Source organism: Buceros rhinoceros, unplaced genomic scaffold, assembly GCF_000710305.1.
Source record: "Buceros rhinoceros silvestris isolate BGI_N320 unplaced genomic scaffold, ASM71030v1 scaffold12329, whole genome shotgun sequence".
In the NCBI taxonomy this organism is placed as follows: Eukaryota; Metazoa; Chordata; class Aves; order Bucerotiformes; family Bucerotidae; genus Buceros; species Buceros rhinoceros.
This window is the reverse complement of record NW_010430979.1, coordinates 80,624-102,903: the sequence shown is the minus strand read 5'-3', so window position 1 is coordinate 102,903 and position 22,280 is coordinate 80,624. Positions and strand designations below refer to the sequence as shown.

Genomic DNA, 22,280 nt, shown 5'->3' with positions numbered 1-22,280 from the left:
ACAGAGGGGCAGTTAGAGTTTTAGGATAGTGCCAAGTGGAAGTAAGAGAAGGCTTAAGTATGGCAACTCTGTAGGCACTAGCAACAAGAAAGAGGAACTGAGGAAGAAGATGGCTTTATAGGCTAGACGGTTGAAACAGCCAGTGGGCTTGCATAGTGCGTGAAATCCACGAGGGTTTAGGACTCAAAGCCAGGAGCATCCAGGATGACTTCTGTCCCTGTAACTGCAGGTTACATTATGTGTATTTAACCTGAAAGTTCATAAAATGTCAGTTTTACAGACTGCAAGCCTCAAACCACTACTCTATACTCTTACTGGAATATCAAATGCCACAAAATACTATGCTGCTGGAAGACAGCAGAAGGAAGTAGCAAATGGCTTTGCAGAAGGAACAATTTCCTAGGTGAAATTGTTTAGATAATACAACAGATTGCCTCATACTGCTGAGGAATGTAACATCTGTTCTAAACCATCTCTCCCAGACCTTTCATCTCTGCTAAGCTTTGTTTCAGGAAAGCTCTTTTTGGCTTGTCATCTGACCATTATTTTATTGCTAAACATGTAGATAAAACTCCTAGGAGCCTCTCTGCATCCTGTCTCTAATCTTGGCTGATCTTTAGTGCTTCAGAAGTCCAGTTGGGGCTAGGGACATCTTCAGAAGCAAACTTTATATTACAAAGAAAGAGAACATTTTTCTTAGCTCATTAGGTAACTGAAACACAGCATAGTAATATAAATGTAATGGAGCAGAGTAGACAGTATGGTGGTCAAGGCTTCTCTTGACTGTCCTGGGTTATAAATGAACCAAACACAAAAGAGCTCTTGACCAAAGCTTCATTTTCTAATCTGAGTTCTTTCTATTTTGTCTTTCAGTTATATGCTTGATGCAGTTGAGTATACTGGGAATATTTCGTTTAGGCTTGGCATCCAACTTGAATGAACAGATAGAAGATACGATGTGCTTATTCCGTAGCGTTCTTAGTATATGTTAAGTTTGAGTAAACTTGACCTTTGAATATTTGCGGTTGAGATGATACTCTAAAGGACAAGAGACTTTGACTTTGAAAATTACCTAAGAGGGGAATTAATTTCACATAATTTTGTCATTGTAAATACATCAAGCACTCTGCCTGTCTGTATGAGATTAGTTTTTCTTAAACAGTTGAGTATTTTTTTTTTTTTAAGAAATGTTAAAAGATTTCCAGCAGCATGTGAGGTCTGCCCAGGCAACTGCCCAAAATAGATGCGAAACAAGCGTATAAATTAAAAACATACGTTGTAGCAAATTTGTAAAAGCATGCATTTCTGGCTTCATAAGAACTAAAGGAAGGAACAGACAGACTTAGATGTTGTGTTTTCTTATGTGAATTAAAACAAATTATTTTAAGTACTTTTTTAAGCTTGTAATACTTAATAATTTCAGGGTTTTAAAAAAAAAAATAAAAGGAAACTTTGTGCTTTTGAAATTTTGCGCCTAAACTGTCTAGGTTAAAATCATAAACTGAATGGCAAAATTTCCAGGAATGCAGATCACCATTTTGTTTCGTGTAGATTCTTCTCTGTGTCTGGAGCTGCAGCAATACATTGGGGATGTGTGGGTTGAAGGTACCCCCAGCCAAATGCTAAAAAAACCCCAAAACCCTAGAAAGGTCAAAATGTGACTTCTCCTTTTTTTGTCTCCTTTCCTATCACTCCTTCACCCCCTGTTCCCGTCCTCCCTTTCACCTGAAAGTGGGAAACGTGAAGTAGCGTGCCTGATTCCTGTGTAACAAGTTCTTGTACTAAGTTGCTTTTTGTGCTCATGTTCTTTACCTTCCAGAGATTTTGGGAGACAAAAAAAGTTAATAGAAGTGCTGTACGTTTTGAGTTAAGGTTATCAGAGAGATGCTTATGCCTGAATGGCTATATTCAAGATGCGGGTGGGGTTTGTCTACCTGAGTGATGATTTTGTGGGAGAGGGAAAATGATACAAAGATGTTTTATAAATGACCGTCACTTTTAGCAAGGATGTTTGAACATGTTCACTAAAATTGGCACTTTTCCTACAGCTTCTGGAAAAACATAAGAACACGGAAAGCATGGTAGAGCTGCTTGAGCTGTATCAAATGGAAGATGAAGCCTACAGTAGTCTTGCCGAAGCTACCACAGAGCTGTATCAGTATTTACTACAGCCATTCCGAGATATGAGGGAACTTGCGATGCTGAGAAGACAGCAGATAAAGGTATGGTAAAGGTAACTGAGCTTCTTACTAATGGGGAAATCATGCTTTTTAGTAACTGTTCATTACTTTTATCATGTGTTATATACAACGATGGTTTCTCCACTAGATGTTAACCTTATTTTGCCGGTTTCTCCACTGAGAGGAGTGCTTTGGAAGAGTGAGAATATGTCTGGTGTATGTAGCTAACCATCAGCAGTTTTACTTACTATGTTTGTTCAAATTCATTATTGAATTTACTAGGTAAAATTTAAGATTTTGTGATTACTGGGAATAGCGACTAATATGTGAAAGAGAGATATATGTACAGTTAATTTTTTTTAAAGATTACCTAGGAAGTTACTTCTCATTTTAGTTTTCTGAGGTAATCCGATGAGCCATGAAATGTCAGCAGTATTTCATCTAGTGCTGTGAAACGCTTAAATGTGGAAGCATATTGCAAGTATATAATTTGTTGTAAGACTTTAATACTGTATTTCCCTAAGAGCTAAAAAAGTACAGCAAGCTGAAGAGTAGTACATTTTGGTAAAACTGGTTTATAATGCATATGTTTGTTATATATAAAAAGAATTCTAGTATTACATATTTAATAAAAAATAACAAATACAATCTTTCTTGCATCTCAGAAGTCCTTCTGATGAAATCATGAGTTCCTATGCAGATTATTAAGACTGTAGCCTTTTGATTCTTTGTGTTGTAACATAGAAGATAAAATAGGTTTGTTTCATTTATTCTGTATTGCAAATGTCAGTTTATGTCAGCTTGGCACCTTGTTCAGTTAACCAACGTTGGTTTTTCTCTTTTCGGTATCAAAACATAGGTTTTCTCTTGTGAATATAGAATAAGGGAGGGAGGCAAGAGGATATAGAGTTCCAAAACCAGAGTGATTGATGTGTCCCTAAAGTAATTTTTCAGAAAGTTCAGCAATCTGAAACTAACTCTGTGAGGTAATATGTTGATATTTGAACTAAAAGTGCTTTTTTCCACTGAATGGTAAATGTTGCTGCATAGAGAATTGGGATGAGTATTTTTGCAGATATATTATATGGCTGAAGATTATGAACGCTATGTTTACTAAAGCTTTCTTCAAAGCATTTGAATTTATAGCAGAGGAAAAGGTGATTGGTTTTGTTCTCTTATCAAAGGAGAAAAGGTAAATATATTGAGTAGGAAATATGAGTTAAGAGTTTTGTTTTGTTTGCTTGTTTGTTTTAAATCTCAGTGATCTCTTGAATTACCATTTTAACATACCTTGTTTTCTGTTTTTTCGAGAATAACTTCGGTAAACTTCAGTGGCATGTTCTGTGGTTGATTACTTTAGTTGTACGTAGTTGCATCCAGTGTGAATTAAGTTCTCTTCCTAACTTGGCAATTTCTGAGTTATAAAACATGGTCATCTGTGTTATGTGGTAGAGAAAGATGCCAACTCTAGTTTTTCATTTTATTGTTTGAGAGAAAGCAGTACTTGTATCTATGATGACAAAATACATATTATGCTGGGTAGCTAGGGTAGAATTGCTTTATAAATAGAACTTGTGCTTGAAATGGTTTGTGTTAACTTTCTGCGTGAGTTTTTCTGGCAAGCTGAATAATGGAACAAAGATGCTTATGTTTCAATAAACCCTTATGGCTGGGGTTAGCTCCATTTTCATGCATAACAGAAGTATTTCTGATGCCTACTACCTCAGTTAAATGCGAGCTGTGAACATATAATACTGTTTACCTATAAAGAGTGACAAGGAGAAAGATAAAGTTTGGATGTAGGACAGGGTAAGGAAGGGAGAACCTGCAGAATGTGTTACTAAACTAAAAAAAAAAAGTTACAAGGACAATTAAGTTTGACTAGTTAGTCAGGATTGCATATGCCTTCTGTAATTACTTTATTTAATAGTCGTAGACCTTTTCTCTAGTAGTTACCAGTCTTTTATTTGTGGGGAAGTTGTTTTAGTTTTTTTAAGAATCTGTACGTTTTAATAACTGCTTAGTAATTTAATCAGTTTCATGTTGTCAGTTTTCAGAAGGAATTTAGGAGGAAATTAATGGCTTTGCCTACGATCTTTGAGAGTAGTGTTTACTCTCTTCTCCTTTTGGAGTAAGACATAAAAATTGGAAGATAGATCACCGTGTGTTTAAATTTCTGCTGTTGCTGTGAAACTTTTAGCAAGAGACAAGGCTACAGGAGGGAAGGCAGAAACAAACATGAAAGTCTGTCCACTCAGCAGAGGCTTAGTAGAGTAGGACGGCTGTATTCTCTGCAGATTCCTTTGGCGGGGGAAAAAAAAAATCAAAGCAACCCATAACAGAAGTTCATAACAAAAGTAAAACATTTAGAAGCTTGAAAATGCACATTAGTATTGTGCAAGATAGACATGATAGAAGTCTTTTTTTTCTTTCTTGTATTTTAACTTGATTGTATGCAACTTTTTCGGGTGCATTTTGCCTCATTTAGTGTAAAGGATGAACTGTTTAGTATGAGTGAGGAGTCAAAGCTGTATTGTGAAGCAGTTAAATATTACTGAATTTGAAAAATTTAATGAAAAAGGTAGAAGATTGTGGAAGGAGAAAAGGATGGTGAAAGGAAGTGTCAACCTGGAATGACTCCTGCGAAGATTTCTAATTAATTATGGGCTAGTCATCTGACTCTAGAGCAATACATTATTAGTGATATGTTTCTCATGTTTTGCATTCCCAGCTTCAGCAACCTAGTTTTGTTTATATAAATGCTTAATATCTGTAAATGCTGCTCAAGAATTATTGGGACCTCCTTCTAAGAATGGCAAAATGCTTACCAGGTACTATGTATGGAAAAATGGGGGTCTGAAAGCACAACGGTGGTTGGGACTTAGATTTTTTTCCTTTTTTTTTTTTTTTTTGAAATGCATGTGATAAGGCAATAATCCTGCTCACCCCAACACCTTTGTAGGGGACACATAAATAAAAGCCAATTCATCATGAACAATATTATCAAATTGAGAGATGCTCATCAGAGAAGCAAGTATGTGCTCATTTGAAGACTAAAATAAAAGGTACGCTTACTAGACCTGTTCTGTATGTCTGGTATGACCACATCTTGTAAGATAAGTGTGAAGAGTTGTATTGATAAGCCAGCCAGACAGTCAGAACTGTAACTAAGTTCGCTTAGTGCTGGAGAAGGTATAATAAAGGAATTGAAAACAGCATTATAATTTATACACACATAAAAACCATGTTGAATTTTTATGGGCATTTTAAAATTTCATTATTTCTGGACCATTGCTGGTTTATATGTAATGATATGTAAAGTCATTAAACTAGTGAGTTTTAATGTGTTCACTTCCCTGTTTGGGTAACTGGTCTATTTCATCTGATTTCAGACTCTGGGATATAACATAGGCATCAGGCAAGTGAAGCTTGCTAATCGAATGCTGTGTAATGTTCTGGTCTATCTGTGTATTTTTCATAAAATCTGGAAGACATGTATGAACTTTAAACCACGGGGCAAACAATATTTATAGTTTTATCTAGCATTATTTTTGAATTCTGAAAGGATTTTAAGATGCTTTTTTTGGCTAGAAATAAGACTTCTAATGAACTAAAACAAGCTGTAATATTTTTGATCCTAGAAATTTTTTATGTTTATAACCACATTTTTTTCATTTATTAAAATGGATAACTTCCCTGTTAAAATTTAGCCAAGTTTTTGCATGTTAAGAATACACACTGACATAGCAGAAAAGGGGAGAGTAGTAGGCATCAGTAGTAGAAACCTGAATTTGCTTTCCCAAATTGTCAAAATTTGGAAGAAGCAGAGTATATACCTACACTCTGGTGCCTTTGATTTCAGGTAGTTAAATCTTAATTTTGTCAGATCCTCCATTTAGAGTGCAGTCTTAATCTGAAAGTATGGAGGGAAGAGACCTGTTAGTGGTAGATATTTGACTGTAGAACCTACTGACAGGCTAATACGATCAAACATTAAGCCCTTTAAGACTAAGATATAAAGTGTTCTTTGAAACAGGATACCACATCTGGTTATTTGAAAAAGAAAAAAAAATCTTCCAAAAGAATATCTTCATGGCCAGAACCTGAAAACCTTTTGTGTAAGTACGGTTGTGATCACCAGCCTTCACGGGAGAAAGAAACTACCTTGATAACTTTGGTTTTTTAATAGTTGTGGACAGTACTTCACAGTCATGTTGACTAGGCACTATGTTTCATCAAACCCCAGTGAAATAAGTGGGAGGCTTTATTTTTTCATGCTTTTTAATTTTTTTTAATGTGCTTGGTATTAGATTAAAGATAAAATGTGAGTTGCTGATACATTGATGAAAAATGTCTTGTGAAAAGCTAAGGTAGTTCTCAGTGGAGAGGCTGAAACACTTTAAAGAATTCTTAAGTCTCTTCTAGGATATATGTAGTTGAAAACATGTCTTCATATCATTAGAAAGCATAGTTAAATAAACTTGGCTTCTGAAAAAAACAGTAGAGTAGGGAAGAAATGGTAGTCTTAAGTTCAGGCAGAATAGCTGTATCTTGAATGTTAAGGTCATAAATTTGGTTGAAAATATTGCTTTCTTGTTTGAGAACCTGGTGTAATATGCTGAATTTTGCTGTGATAGTCTTTATAGTCTTAAAGTCTGTTTCAGAAGGGTTGTGTGCCAGTCTCTGTTTACATTCTGAACTATAAAGCCTCTAGAGTATTGTATGAACTTGAAGCAAAACATTTTGCTGCCCTAAATTAGGGTTTTACAGGCTTTCTGAAAAAACAGTGCTTTACACAGACGATCTGATGGAAGGCAGGCTAGTAGTCTGAATCAGTGAAGAAATTGAAGTCTTGGTCTGAGGTTGCTGACTGTAAAACTGTGGCGTGGGTCTGATCGCTTAAATCTGCCTGTCTGCAAAGTGAATAGAGTACTAAACTGCTCTGGACATTCAACTGTAGAACTGATTAGTAAGACATGTAGAAGAATCTGATCATGACTGAATGCCAAAAGGTTTGGTGGAGGTTTTTGGGGTTGGTTTTTTTTTTTAACATTCCCTTTCAAAAGTCTGGGATGGATAATAAAATGGTAGGTGAAATTGCCAATAAATAAGAGTAATTCATGTGCCAAAGGGTGATGACAATTTGCAAAAGTATACATGCACTTTTGTATGCACTTAATTAACTATTACTCTTGAGGAAGAAGGTATGAGAATTACCTTGAGTTCTCTGAAGATAGCTTGCCATTCAGCATTTTAAAAGAGGAAAGAAAGGTTTTGTGTTACTGGCAGGGGAGGGGGAACCAAAAAGAAAAACAGAATAGAAAACTGCATCGCACATATCTGGTATACTTGCATCTTGAATGCTGCCATTTTAGTGTCTCCCTCTCAAACACTGTAGGATCAGAATAGTTAACACAGTGGTAGTGAGAATGAGCTAGTGAGGGTATTGCCTTGTAATCAGCCTCAGTGCAACACAGAGTAAGTGAATCATATTGGTTTAGTTTGGAAGGCATGTGATTCATGTAAAATAAGAGAGATCTATAAATCACAGATGATAAGGGGAAGAAGCTATTGAATAATTTCTTCCAGTCTTTCTCATACAAAAAAAAAAAAGAAATATGAACCTCTCAAAGAACTTGTGGTGCTTTAAAACAGCCTGCAAACAAAGGAAAAACAATACGTGCTCTGTAGCAGTAATTTCTGCAGTAACTCTGGACACTCAGTAGGTATGTGTTTCAGAAAGAGACCCATGAGCGACTATGTACTATGGTTCAGATTAGCCATCATGTCAGGAAGCATCTAAGCCGTTTATAACAGGAATCGAAAGTTACCAGTGTATCCATACCTTGTGTCTTTTCTTCCTTGCCTCCAAGTGCTAGTATTAATTACAGTTCGAAGCAAGGTCTAGAACAGCCTTGCATCTGACGTAAGATTAGGGTATGGGGGGAAATGGTGCTGAAATACAGAATCAGTGTCCATTTAAAAAGAGATCTTGATGAAACTCTGAAAGGATGTTAAACGTGGAAGATACTAAATTGTGTGTCCCTGCAGGGATTAAAGGAAGGAGAAAGCTGTAAATGTATGACTTTTTTTCTTCTGCAGTGCTGGAGACAGGGAAGGAAGAGACTTTGGTATAAAGTCAGGCAGGTTGTGGAGGGCAAGGAAAGGGGCTTAAGGTCTTCAAAGATAGAAAAACTCGATCATGAGAGTGTATATTTTACAAGTCCATGTTTACCTAAATCTGTGAAGAGTTCGAAATCTAGTATTTTTTTCTAGTGGTTCTCTGAGGAAAACAAACAGTTCTTACAAGTTTTCATTATATTTGTTGACTTTATACTTGATCTTTTAGGGCTTTGTCTGTAGTTGTTACAGTTATTTTCAGTATCCCTATCCCTGGATATTTATATGTATTTAATCTGATTTCTTCTTGCCTGTTACTTATGGCCTTATTTTTTTTTTAGTATATCTGTGTATAAAAAATTTTCAACCCTATTTTTCATGAATTCTTGATGGACATGCTTGACATTTTGTCTATTATATATACTAAGTTTTTTGTTAACTGAAGATTTAAAAATCCATCCAATCTTTTTCATCCACAAACAGAATCTGGAATATCCAGAAACATTTAAGCCCACTTGCTTTAACACTACAGCTCACTTATTGAAACAAAGTTTTCAAACAACTAGTAGAATGTCTTATTAAAAAAAAAAAGTTTTTTTTAAATAAAGTTTTCTTTTCGAAGGTTAGCTTTTTTTTTTCAGCCTGGAGCTCAGTCAGTGAAGCTGAAATGTAAATAAAGGTTTTATGATACAACCCAAGAAATAAGGAAGACATAACTCAGGGTGCACAATTTAGCCTTAATTCTGTTAATTACCAGTATAACATACTTTAATGGTTAAATTTAGTGGTTTTGATGCTCACTGTATTGTGTCTGGGGTAAAAAAATAGCTGAATGATGTCGATCATTCCTCTTACTCCTCCCATTATCTTCTGTGTTTTTTCTCTTCTGAATGCTTCTTAATTTTTCTGTGTTCTCAGTAGTTCTGTAAAAAAACACTCAGAGCTGCACTTTGCGGTACAATGACATTATTGTTCAGTCTCCTTTCTGCGTATCCTAATATCTTGTTTGCTTTTTAGTTTTTTACTTCCTTTACAGTCTTTGTTGACTCGTTCTCCTGTATCTTGGTTAGGGTAATCAAAAAACCCCTGTATTGCTCCAGATATTTTAAGGAGTCTAGACCTTCCAATCAAAGTTGTTTGCATGTGGCAACATTAAAGTCTATGTCAGTATTTGTCAGGATAAAACCAGTAAAACTGTAAAGCCCTTTTTACAGCTCAGTGCGTTCATTTAGTATATTTGGGGTTGTACGTATGGAATTGTAACGTGTTCTGGGAACTAGTGCTGGTTTTGTGTTACTGTCTGGGAGAATAGTTAAATTAAAACCCGTAATGCTAGCTCTGAGAAGTCCCTGAATGGATGATGAAGCTCAAATGCATGCTTTCTGGCTACTGTATCCAGCAGACTGTGGCTGCACTTGTTTGGACTCCTGAAATATGTTGAAGGAAAGTATCTGTTTGAGCTGAAACATGCCTTTATGTATGAAGCTTTTTTTTTTTAATATTGCCTCTATCATCTGTAGTGTTCCCTCAATGTATACTTTCTTATTTTTTTATTCTTATAATTACCTGACCTGCTGCTGTTAGATCTCGTGGTTTTCTCCTTTTCTACCTATTACAAGTCTGGCTAGGAGAAGGATAACAAGGGGAGCTGGAGAGATGTGACAGATCCCTACCTAAGCTATAATGTGACCTGCCTATGTCTTTTTCTATCAGTCTTGTCCATTCTTGTCCCAGCTCTTTTCAGAAAGAACCCAAGAAATATTAAAGATCCTTTATGTTTATTTATTTAGAAGTATACTATATAAAACTTAATAAAATCCTATAGTTGCAGGCCTGTTCCTCATATCTTCAAACAATAAACGTACTTTACTCTCTTCAAGAGTCAACAGCAACTGGTGAACTTTTCCAGAGAATGCTTCCAGTAGAAGAGTCTTGCCTCTCTGATTAGTTCTCACTTGCTGACAGGCTATACTATGGATCTCCTTTCAGTTTGTTTCCTCTGAAGAATTAATTTGTTTTCCTTCAGAAACATGTTCATACCTTGTAGATACATGTTCTTTCACGTTCCGTCACTCTGAAGCAATAGCTGATGGACATAGACATTTACTTGATACGTTGAAGTTAATGACTTTTGCTGTTTCTTCCTCTTCTTAGGTGCTTTCTGACAAGCACCTTTGTGAAAGTTGTCATGATTTTCTTAGTTTCAAAGCAGTATCTGAAGTAAAGCTTGCAAAAAATGAAAGTCTTCAAAAATTTCAGCATCAGGAAAAAAAAATCTTAGCCAGTTTTACCATGAGGCTTGGATTCTTCTCAAAGAGAATATGTTTTTTTATAGGAAGAATTTTAGATTTTTTTTTCAGAAAGTGTTTACTAGATGAGAAGCTGTAGATTTGGCTATGTTATCTAGTTGTGAGAAGAGAGATTTTTCTGTTAGAACATACTTTCTCCAGAACTTTGAGTCCGAGTGAGGAAACTGTAGACCAAACAATGAGTTTGAGAAAGTGATAGGGAACTGAAAAACCTTTTAGGCTAGAAAAAACTTGTATCAGAGTTTCTTAATTTTTAACCAAAATTAATTTTTACTGAATCAAAAGTAGATACTTATGTTTAAAAGAAATGTCAATTAGGTGACAGAACTTCTTAGGTTTTCTCTCGATCACTCTGTCCATTTCAATTCTTTGGTGCCTTCTGTTAGCCGTAACTAGGGTGGACAATAGTAATTTTAAAATCAATTTCCATTTAGTCTATAAAATGCTCTTTTACAGACTGTAAACCCAAAAGATGCTGGCATCATAAAGGTGATTTTGCAGTGAGGAAAATGAAGCATAAACACATTATGCATGCATTGTGAATGGTAATGGAATGCAGAAGCACATTTAAAGCGCATTAAAGAGCTTCCTTCAATTCCATAATGAGAGTTAAATTGCCTAACATCAAGGTGATTACTTATTGAAGAGGATAGAGAAAGCAGTCTTCAAAACTCATGAGTCTGTTCATGTTGCTGTTTAATGGTCCCACATGTGTTTCTCTTTTCCTCTTTAAATTTTTAGATAGGATAAACGGAGGGACTGGTCACTTCCACCATGAAGGTGGTGTAGGTAGGAAGCAAATCTGCTATGTATTCTTTGTAAGCTGCAACCTCCAGAGCCAGGTTCCCTGTCTTTTCTCCCTAACTTTTCTCCCTATTACAGCTGCAGTCTTAACTTAATTAAAGTACCTTTTTCCTTCTCCATGGGCTTACTTTCTAGGTTGTAGGTATAACATACAACTCCAAATAATGTCTGTCTTCTGTATAACGATGCCCAAATTTAAATTGAGTATTATGATTTAGTATATACTTGTGTATATTTGCTGTAGTGGTACTTTACTGCACTGGGATGTAATGCTCAGACAGACATTTAGCAAGGGTTACTATGTATATTTTACCACTATGTCTGAGTTGTTCATCTCTTGTTTTTTTCTGGTGATTCCGTCTTGCCCTGAAAGGATGACAAGTATAAATTTCATTTAATGACTGGGAGATTTAATAATTTTCTGGGTAGGTAAGTTATGCTTGAAAACTGGTAATACTTCTATCAAGTGACTGGCAATTTCCATGTTTCCCTGGAGTGTGCCAGGTACAGGGCCAAAAGTGGCTGTTTGCACGCTCTCTATCTGTCTAGTCTGTCGCAATTACTTGATTTTGATTATAAACAATGACAGCTAGCAGTATTTTATTTTTATTGTTGGAGGGGTTGCTAGTATTTTCTTTTACACTGGTATTTTTTTTAAAAAACTCTTTTTCCTTGTTACATTTCTTGGAGAAATTGAATCAGGTGGAATGCACTGGCTGGATGGAAAGAGATCGTTTTTCCCATGGGGAGCACTTTCAGGTCAATGGAGAGGCTCTCAGAGACCACAGGGTGTATTTGTCAGGCAAGCTCAGAACAGCAAGCTTGGGCAGGAACTCCGCAAACCTTCTGGGAGAATCAGGGAATAGCAGACAGAGAGCAGACCTCAGAGGCTGCAAATTCCAAGGTGCCGGGGGGGACTCTTAAAGATTGCTGCCACTCAAAGTCATTGACCTGATAGAACCAAAGCTGGGAGGCAAGGACCTGTCTTCAAGGACACAGTGCTGACTGTGTTCATTTAATACCTTTCTGGAGTCTTGTTTTGACAAATCTGCTTTTCGCAAAATTAGATCCTCTCACGAAGTGAGATGCTAAAGCAGCTTGATTGCTTTCCCTGACCCTTGCATGAGAATATCTCTGGCTGCTCTAGGTAAAAGAATACCTGTGTTTGTAGTATAATGTTTGTAATAAGCTCCTGGCATGCTGATAGACTGTGAACTTCCCTGTTTTTTTTTTTTTTTTATTCACTTGACTCCTGCTGCCCCATGAATGGTCTGAGATGCCTTTTGCTGGCAGCAAGTGCACACAGTGTGTTATCCTGAACTGAACTAGACTATCCAAAGGTCTCTGTGCTTGAGGACTTGGTGCAGGAGTCATCCTTGAAGCCTGAATCTTCTCAGCATTTGCAGTTCTTGCTTATTCTTTCTCATTCTCATTCTGAATTTGTCACCTTGAACCTCAGTTGTCTTTCCTGGCATATCTGTTAAATGGTTTTTGGAACAAGCACTATACTTTGGTTTAATGGCTTTGGATGTGAAAGGAAGAAAAACCTTATCAGTTTAAGGCTCAGCCTCAGCTCCTAGCTAAGCCACCCTTCTTAAGGAAGTGGCTGGGGTTTTTCACCTGTCAAATACTGTTCCCCACTGGTACCTAGATTCTGTCTTCACCTGTTAAATGGGTATTTCCTTTGAAACAAGGAAAGACTCCTCCCTTGCTGTAGTTAACCCTGACCAGTAACTAAGCACCACCCAACCACTCACTCCGGCTTGGTGGTATGGAGGAGAGAATCAGAAAGGTAAAAGTGAGAAAAGTTGTAGGTTGAGATAAAGACAGTTTACTAAATTTTAATAAGTTTAATAAGCCACATGCTCAAGTAAAGCAAAATAAGGAATTAATTCATCACTTAATGGGCAGGCAGGTGTTCAGCCATCTCCAGGAAAGCAGGACTTCATTACGTAGAATAGAATCACACAACGCTTTGGGTTGGAAGAGACCTTCAAAGGTCATCTAGTGCAACCCCCGTCTGCAGTGAGTAGGGACACATTCAACTAGATCAGGTTGCTCAGAGCACCATCCAATCTGAGCTGGAATGTTTCCACAGATGGAATATCTACCACTTCTGGACAACCTGTTCCAGTGTTTCACCACCTTCATTGTAAAAATGTCTTCCTTATCTTCCTTGTATCTAGTCTAAATCTCCCCTTTTAGTTTAAAACCCCTCATCCTCTGGCAACAGGCCCTGCTAAAACGTCTGTCCCCATCTTTCTTATGAGCTCCCTTTAAGCATTGAAAAGCCTTCTCTTCTTCAGGCTGAACAACCCCAGCTCTCTCAGCCTGTCCTCATAGCAGAGGTGCTTCAGCCCTCTGATCATTTTTGTGGCCCTCCTCTGGAACTGTTCCAACAGGTCTACGTCCTTCCTGGGCTGAGGATTCAAGCTGATCACAGTACTCTTAAGTGAGGTCTCATGAGAGTGGGAATAGAGGGGCAGAATCACCTCCCTTGACCTGCTGGCCACGCATCTTTTGATGCATTCCAGGATACGAAGCCCAGTTGGCTTTGTGGCCTGTGAGCACAAATTGTTGGTTTGTGTCCAGCATTTCATCCACCAGTACCCCCAAGTCCTTCTCCACAGAGCTGCTGTCAACCCTTCGGCCCCCAGCCTGTATTGATACTGAGGACTGGCCTGACCCAGGTGCAGGACCTCGCACTTGGCTTTGTTGAACCTCATGAGATTCACATGGTCGCATTTCTCCAGCTTGTCCGGATCCCTCTGGATGGCATCCCGTCCCTTAGGTGTGTCAACTGGATCATCCATCTTGGTGTCATCTGCAAATTTGCTGAGGGTGCACTTGATCCCTCTATGTCACTGGTGAGGATAGTAAATGGCACTGGTCCCTGTGCGGACCCTTGAGGGACACCACTTGTCACTGATCTTCATCTGAACATTGAGCTGTTAACTACTACCCTCTGGATGCGACCACCCAACCAGTTTGTTGTCCACTGAACACTTCACCCATCGAATCCCTATCTCTCCAATTTAGAGAGAAGGGTGTTGTGGGGGACAGTATCAAAAGCTTTACCAGAAGTCCAGATAGATGACATCCATAAAGCCACTAGATTGGTCAGGCAGAGCTTGCCTTGAACATTGAGCTGTTAACTACTACCCTCTGGATGCGACCACCCAACCAGTTTGTTGTCCACTGAACACTTCACCCATCGAATCCCTATCTCTCCAATTTAGAGAGAAGGGTGTTGTGGGGGACAGTATCAAAAGCTTTACCAGAAGTCCAGATAGATGACATCCATAAAGCCACTAGATTGGTCAGGCAGAGCTTGCCTTTGGGGAAGCCATGCTGGCTGTCTCAAATCACCTCCCCGTCCCTCACTGTGCTTTATCAGAGCTTCCAGGAGGACCTGTTCCATGATTTCCCCAGGCACAGTGTGAGACTGACAGGTAGTTCCCAGGGTCCTCCTTTCTACCCTTTTTAAAAATGGTTTTTCCCTTTTTCCAGTCACCAGAGACATCATCTGGCAGCCAGGACTTTTCAGGTATCCTGGAGAGTGGCTTGGCAGCTACATCAGCAAGTTCACTCAGGAATCTGGGACGTATGGGTGTTCAGGTTCCTCAGGTGCTCTTGAACTGACCTTTGCTTACGCTGGGGGAGAGACTCCCTCAGGCCCTATCTTGAGGTCCATCAACACAGAAGATATGGTAAGAGAGGTTGTCAGTGAAGAGTGAGGCAAAAAGTGTTGTTGAGTACCTCACCCTTCTCATCATCTCTTCTTACCAGTGTAATGATTTCTTGAAGTCAATGCCATCATTCCGAATGTCCCCCCTCTTCCTTTTTCTTCCCTCTGCTTTTATTGCTAAGCACAATGCCATATGGAATGGATATCCCTGCGGTCACTTGGTGTCAGCTATCTCCACTGTGTTGCCTTGAAACTTCGTGTGCACTCCGAGCCTGCTCACTGGTGGGTTAGTGTGACAAGCAGAAAAGGCTTTGATGCTGTGTAAGCACTGCTGAACAATAACAAAAACATCTCTGTGTTATCAATGCTATGCAAAACATAGCTCTATCTCATCTATTATTGCTGTTATTTCCTGGAAAAGTATCTCTATCCTATATCTAGCCAGAAGCAGCACATCTCTCCTCCGTCATTTCATGGCTTCAGAGCCAGGAAGTTAACATTGTTTATGTGTCCCTTAACCAAGCTGCAGAATGCAAAGTCCAGACATGAGCATTAGCTGTACTTTGGTCTTTTGATTGTTCTACAAGACTGCAAGAAGAATCTTCGTCTTTTCATGTTAATGAAAAGTAATTCTAAGAGTTCAACTGCTAGATTAACAAGTTGTGTAGGTATAGGCTATATGACTCTTATTAAGCATCAGGACAGATCGGCTTAAGCAGCATTGGGGAACTGCTTCTATCCTGTGTATCTTTCTGGGGCTCCTTTCAGACCTTTGTTAAGCATATCACTGTTGCTGCAGCCTTAAGGCTTGATGTTGTTCTGTTCTTGTTCATGCAACTACTTGGGGACCTCCTTCCAGATAGCAGTCGTTCGTGGAGTATGCTGCTTAGTGTCTTTTAAATGTGAATGCGTATATAAACAGATTCAAAAAGGGAAGGTATGCATCAGGAACTGTACCTGGTTGAACTGGCCCACCCTCAGTCTTCCTCCTTGTTCCCCCAGTTTTTAAAGCTTTGCAGGGTCGTCACCATCAGCCTATGGTTAAACACAAATATGTGTATCTGTATGGGTATTGCTAAGGCTAAGGCTTCTGGGGTTTTCTGTGCCTTATTGTATGAATACCCTCGGTGTGAATGATGGCATGGATGACATACTTGGGACTGCAGTTAATGAAAAGGTGCTTCCCTTTTTTTGTTACTCATAAATACTTGCTCTTGCAAACAAAGATACAATTATGCTGTCATAAACCTCTTTAGCTTGCGTCATCTGTCAGTAATGTTTTGGCAGGCAAAACTTTATGAACAAATGTTACTTTGAGGCTTCTTACTCTCTTAGAAACGATGACTAGCAAGAGTGTTTCTTACATTACTCTGTAATCCTATGTCAATCCCAGTATCAAATTACCTCATCTTTACAAAGGAATAGAAAAGGACTGTTTAAACTGTTGTTTCTTATCCTGCTTCTCAAAGGAACTTATCAGAGTTCTATGTAAATAGAAAGCATTGACTTCACCAGTCATCATTAATGGTTATGTACATACAGTTTGACATTTATTTGGAAACTCTTGTCTATCCACTCATAAGCATTCCGTGTGGAATCATGGTACATACGTGCTCTATCAAATTACACGTTACAGCCTGTCTAGTAAGAGTATTATTCACTTACAATTCGTTTACATTTTTGTTTTGCCTGTTGCCTTTCTAAGGGTTTTGGAAATATATAAGGAGTAGATTAAAATACCTTTTAAATTACTTTAAACATTTTTTCAAGAAATTAAAATACTTAGGTATCTATAAAGGCCACTCTGAAAGTAATGCCTCCTATTTTATGACGTTTGCCTGCAACTCCAGAGGTGGGTGTTGGTGGTACAGCAGTAGAGGTTGAACCTTCCCACCAATATCCCGTTAAATTTTGTTGCTGTGTGACAGACGAAAGCAGAGGGGGCTGTGGGTGGCACCTTCTAGCAGTGGTGACAGTGCTGGTGGGTCCCCTCCCACCATTTTTACGAGCGCGGCAGCAGGGCCTTGTTCATCTCTGGTGACGATGCACAGCCCGTGGTGGGGACTGTGTCGAAACTCAGTGTTTGGTAGCTGAGGATTTGCTCTGTCGAACAGTGTTACTGTGCTCTCTGTATCTGCCGTAGTTCCCATGGAAATACATAGTAAATAGAGGCATTACTTTAGGAGCGACCCACATATATATTTTTGCTTGTAAAAATCATCACTATAAGAGATGAGATAAGTGGATATGCAGGAGTAGATGCTGCACAGTCTCTTAACCTATTGTTTGTAGTACAACTATTGAGTGAAATGGCTCTTTGAGAGCAGATTGATGCTTTATGAAATGAAGATTTATATTTGAGGCATTAGAACTTCAGGTTAAAGTATCTGGGGACATATAAGATTATCAGCACTTTTGGCTTTGAGAGTTTTTGTCTGTACTAATGAGGTGTCTTGTTGACAAATAGAATGGCTTGATGTAAATGACAGTATACAAAATTAAGGCCTTGGTGTTGCAGGAGTAGGCTTAAATAGTTAATTACTTAGATATATAGTTTGTTGTCTGTAGTGGGACTACTGTCAAGGGTTAGGGATGGGCTGGCCACTTGACAAATGACAGGTGCTCCCCCCTCAAATGGGAAAGAGAAAGGGAGTAAAGATCGGGGAAAAAAAAACCCTAAAACTTCTTTAATGAAAATAATGAAAATAATAACATTAAAATGAAATATATATTAGTATATACAAAACAAATATTGAATCCACCCCCCCAATGGCAGTTTTGTCACCGCCACCACTGATGCTGCAGGGCAGGGACTGGGGAAGTCCCAAACTGGACTCAGTGGCAGACAGGAACCGGATTCAGGAGTTTTCTCTCCTTTTTGTTCTTCTTTCTTTCTTTGCCCCCCTGAAACTGATTGATATTGGAAGAATTGCAACAATTAATTGTGTTGTTAATTATGAACTAATCTATTTTCAGATCTCGATAGAGAATGACTACCTAGGCCCCAGAAGAATTGAGAGTCTGCAAAAAGAAGATGCTGATTGGCAAAGAAAAGCCCACATGGCAGTGCTTTCTATTCAAGATCTTACAGTTAAATATTTTGAAATAACAGCTAAAACACAGAAAGGTAGTTATTTCCTCCTATGCTATCTGTCAAAGAAAAGATCTTTAAAATTTTATTTTAACATCTTCCAACTTCTGTATTGTATCGTGATTTATTTTTTCATCAATCCTCCATGAGGAATATGCAGTTGTCATTCCCATTTGTTTTTGTTTTCTGTGTCTATGAGAATCTTTCACCAATGAGCCTCTTTAAGAACATCATCAGAAGTGAGCAGAATAGAAATTTTAGATAAAAGTTTCACAACCACTTTCTCAATGTGGTTATATTAGTTGCACTGTACATTTGCAAAGGATTTAGATAGCGTAAGAGTCTCTGATGGATTCTGTCTCTGTATTAGATATGGCAGACCACCTTACTATGTGTTTATTGCCTTTCAGTTAGTTTCCTTTTCCTGTCTCCCCTGCATTTGAGTATTTTGTTTTCATAGCTTTAAATATTAAATAACAGCTCAGTTTAACTACTTGGTGAAAGCTGCTCTGTGGTTCACTAATCTTCATGGCTATAACCTTGGCATTTCTGTGCAGCAGTTTTACTGAGAAGTTGGTGCAGTAAAACCAGTTCATAGGACTTGCCATGTACATCTGCGCTCTTATCCTTGTACTGTTTTAAATAATCAGCTTATCAGAGCAAACACACCTGAGGATGTGGTTTCATGTCACTTCTTAGACTGTGGGCTACACTGACAAAATTAATGTCCCACTGTTTTTCCTGCCTGACTGCAGGTACCTGTTTCTTTCTTTCCTTGGTGATAGTGATTTTGCGAGCAGATAAATGAGCTGTACCCCTGGGAGAAAATCTTTTTTAATGGATAGGTTTCCTGTCATCTCCCTGCATGACTGCTAGATCTGCCTCATGAGAAGCAGTGACTTTAAAATGATTCCCTTCAGTGACAACCCAAGTTAAGAATAACATGAAACTCAAACTTATTCTGAAAAAGTGACTAAACCAATTCTAGCATGTTGGAATGAATTTAATTAGAGCAAATTCTAAATGTATTCAGTCAGTTTGATTCCTTTTCTAGTATGACAACGGCAGCAAATAAAATATCCCATTAGTTGATAAAGAATGTGTCTTTGCAGTTATTTACTTCTTGTTCTATTCACATTTTTTTTATGTACAGCAGTTAGGATTGTGGGGAAAAACTCTTAAGAAGTTAAATGCTTGGAGATTGTTTACAACCATAGACCTTTAGTATAGAGGATGCTTGCCTATTTTATTGTGTTTTGAGATTTTTTTGCTGATCACAGGGTGGTCTTACATAGCAAAGCAATAACAGATGGCAGAGGAAAATCTTATGAGAACATAAAGGTATTTTTTATTACCTAACAACAGCATGTAATATTTTAGAGCACCAGGATAATAAACACTACCCCTTTGATTGCGTGACTTTCATGGATTTTGCTTTGCAAAGTTATGTGTATAGTATCATGTGATTGTATATTTAAAATGGTGAAAATCTCAAGTTTGTCAGCCTAGATATGGTCTGGAGCTCAAGAAGAGAAAATGTGAAACAGGCAAGTGACTCCTGCTACTCTGAAAGCTTCCTGAAAACAACTCTTGTTTGTCTCTGCATATTAAGATTGGATTATAATTTGTTTAGTTAATTTGAAGTAATTTTGTGAAGTAACCTACCTTTTGAATTAAAAAATAGATGTTACTTAAATTTAATTCAGTATTCTTGAATTGTACTTGAGGTTAAGCTGAAATTTTTGTTTTAAACTGTAGGGTTTTTTCATTCTGCAGATTTGTTTAAAATTATGACTACACTGTAGAATTTACTAAGGGAAACACAGACTTTTAGCTGATAATTGGTGCTTTCAGAAACAGGGAAAATTTGGGATGCAGTTTAAGACCGAGTGGTAGCATTAATGAGAGATTTTTATTAAGTCAGGTATTGGTGGTTGAAGTGTTCAGGTACTATGTGTTCAGAATGGTCCCTCTGTGGATGAGAGAAATGAAAGTTATAATGATAAAATTATCAACGAATAGCTAATTGCGTGTTTACACGAATCTTGTAAGAGTACTTACATACTGGACTTGAATGTTAGTTCTCTCTAGAATGACTCGTCCCTGCCAAGAGAACTTCATATGCTTTTTTTTTTTTAATCTCTGCGTTATCTCTGCAGTAGAATCACTATTCATCTCAAGAGCAGATTGGTAAGCTGTCTGCCTTTTCTTCCCCTCTGTAGCTGTATACGATCGAATGCGAGCAGACCAGAAAAAATTTGGTAAGGCAGCATGGGCAGCAGCAGTGGAACGTATGGAAAAGCTTCAATATGCAGTTTCTAAGGAGACTTTGCAGTTGATGCGTGCCAAAGAAATCTGTTTGGAGCAGAAGAAACATGCACTCAAAGAGGAGGTAATATTTCATGCCAATAAACAGAAAAGTAACCGTGCAGAAAAAACCCAAACCTCAGAGAGTGTTTATGTACTTAAAAATACCCAAACTAAACCAAAAAAACCCCCAGTCTTTAAAGTAAATTATTTTTCAGCTTTTAATAATAGAAGTCTGTACTGAAGCTGTTACTACACTTTACCATGTTAGACAAATGGAGTTGCAATGTAGGTGTATTTTTTATGTCCCTTACGATTTCTGCTCACCTTTTCCTTGTTAGTCAACCAGGAAGACAGCTTTTACTCTTAGAGTTTACAGCTAACCACTGAGATGAATAAAATGAAGCGAAGGAATAGGACAGAAATCTGCTGCTATGTAATCCCCACACTTTAGCTCTGAGACATGACTACCTTTTCAGAATAATTCTGACATTCTAGATGAAAGATGTCTGAACATTGGTAAATACAAAGATGACTAGCCTGTTGTACGGCTCTCTATTTGTCTCTGCCTACCCTAATTACTAAGGCAGTCTTCCAGAGGGGGTTGCGCTAGCTACAGCTTTCCTAAGGAAAGACTGTGTGCATTAAACTATGTTTAATTGTCTTAGCAGAAAAAAAAAAAACGCCCCACACATTTGTTGGTTTTTATTACACCTTCTCAAAAGCAGAAGTGCTACAAATACGCTTTCGCTATTACATGGATATTTGGTGCTAAAAATTTTCTCTTATACTAATGTTAATTTACATTCTGTCCAATCAGTTGCTTGTTTTTAGACCACTTTTCAAATATTTCAGTGAAATTTGACTAAACTAACGGCTCTATTATGAAAAGATTATCTAGAGAACTCACAACTTCAATACTATAGATTGGTAGGTTTGCAAGCCTGTTTTAGGAGTTCTGTAGAAGACAGTTTGATTTGCAAGGAAAAGAGTACAAAAATAGAAGTTTCCTTCCTTTCAACATCCTTAGATTTAGAAAGCCTAAAGCTGTCTGGAAACCTGAGTTTATCAGTTTGTGCCATCCTTAGCTAAAAGTCGATGAGATAATCTGCAGTATTAATGGGAAATACTGTATTGAATGTCTGCATGTATTTAAAGCAGCCATGCATTGCCTTTTCCGTAGCACATCTTATTTTTCTCCCAAAGGAGACCTTGTGTGAATTTTTGTTGAATGAAATCTGAGTCTGGTAAATGAGCAATTGTTTATTTTGATGTGGGGCTGCACAGGTGAAGGAGATGTTCATTACAATATACAGGGAGCTGAAAGGCTCTGAACTGAGAGTTTGGGCCTTTTGTGGAGTGGAGAAATGAGGAACATCTGATAGGTGCACATGGGTATGGTGCTTTGGGAGGGTGTTTTACAAGGTGTAGAGAACTCTGGGACAAAACGTGGTGGGGATATGAGGACTAGCTTCTGTTCTGAAACTTTTTTTTTTTAGCTTGGAGAATGTAAAGCCCTAAATATGCAAAGCTGGATGAGACAAACGTGACTGGGAGTCCATTATTGGAGAAGGGTTACAGAACTGAAGTACCTTCTGGCAAACCATTTAGCTACTGTTTTTTAGGCGTAGAACATAAGCATAGAGGATATCCCTTTAAAAAGACTAAAATGCTCAAGAAGCTAATGTATCAGGGTTTAGCTGAGAATTAAGACAGAAGGAATGACAGTTTAGACCAATGACCACATCCAGCTGTTTATAAGGATACTGCTGGTGTTCAGC

The 22,280-nt window shown here is 37.9% G+C and overlaps 1 protein-coding gene across 1 annotated transcript in view; it reads left to right on the top strand.

The window, feature by feature from the left end:
- The first annotated feature begins 2,051 nt into the window (after nucleotides 1-2,051).
- Nucleotides 2,052-22,280, top strand: part of JMY (junction mediating and regulatory protein, p53 cofactor) — a 40,045-nt gene continuing 19,816 nt past the window's right edge. Inside the window, exons 1-3 of the mRNA XM_010143250.1 lie at nucleotides 2,052-2,222; nucleotides 18,078-18,228; nucleotides 20,415-20,584. Of these exons, the coding sequence (XP_010141552.1) occupies nucleotides 2,079-2,222; nucleotides 18,078-18,228; nucleotides 20,415-20,584 (465 nt within the window). The 5' untranslated portion in view covers nucleotides 2,052-2,078. The remainder of the gene's footprint in view (nucleotides 2,223-18,077; nucleotides 18,229-20,414; nucleotides 20,585-22,280) is intronic.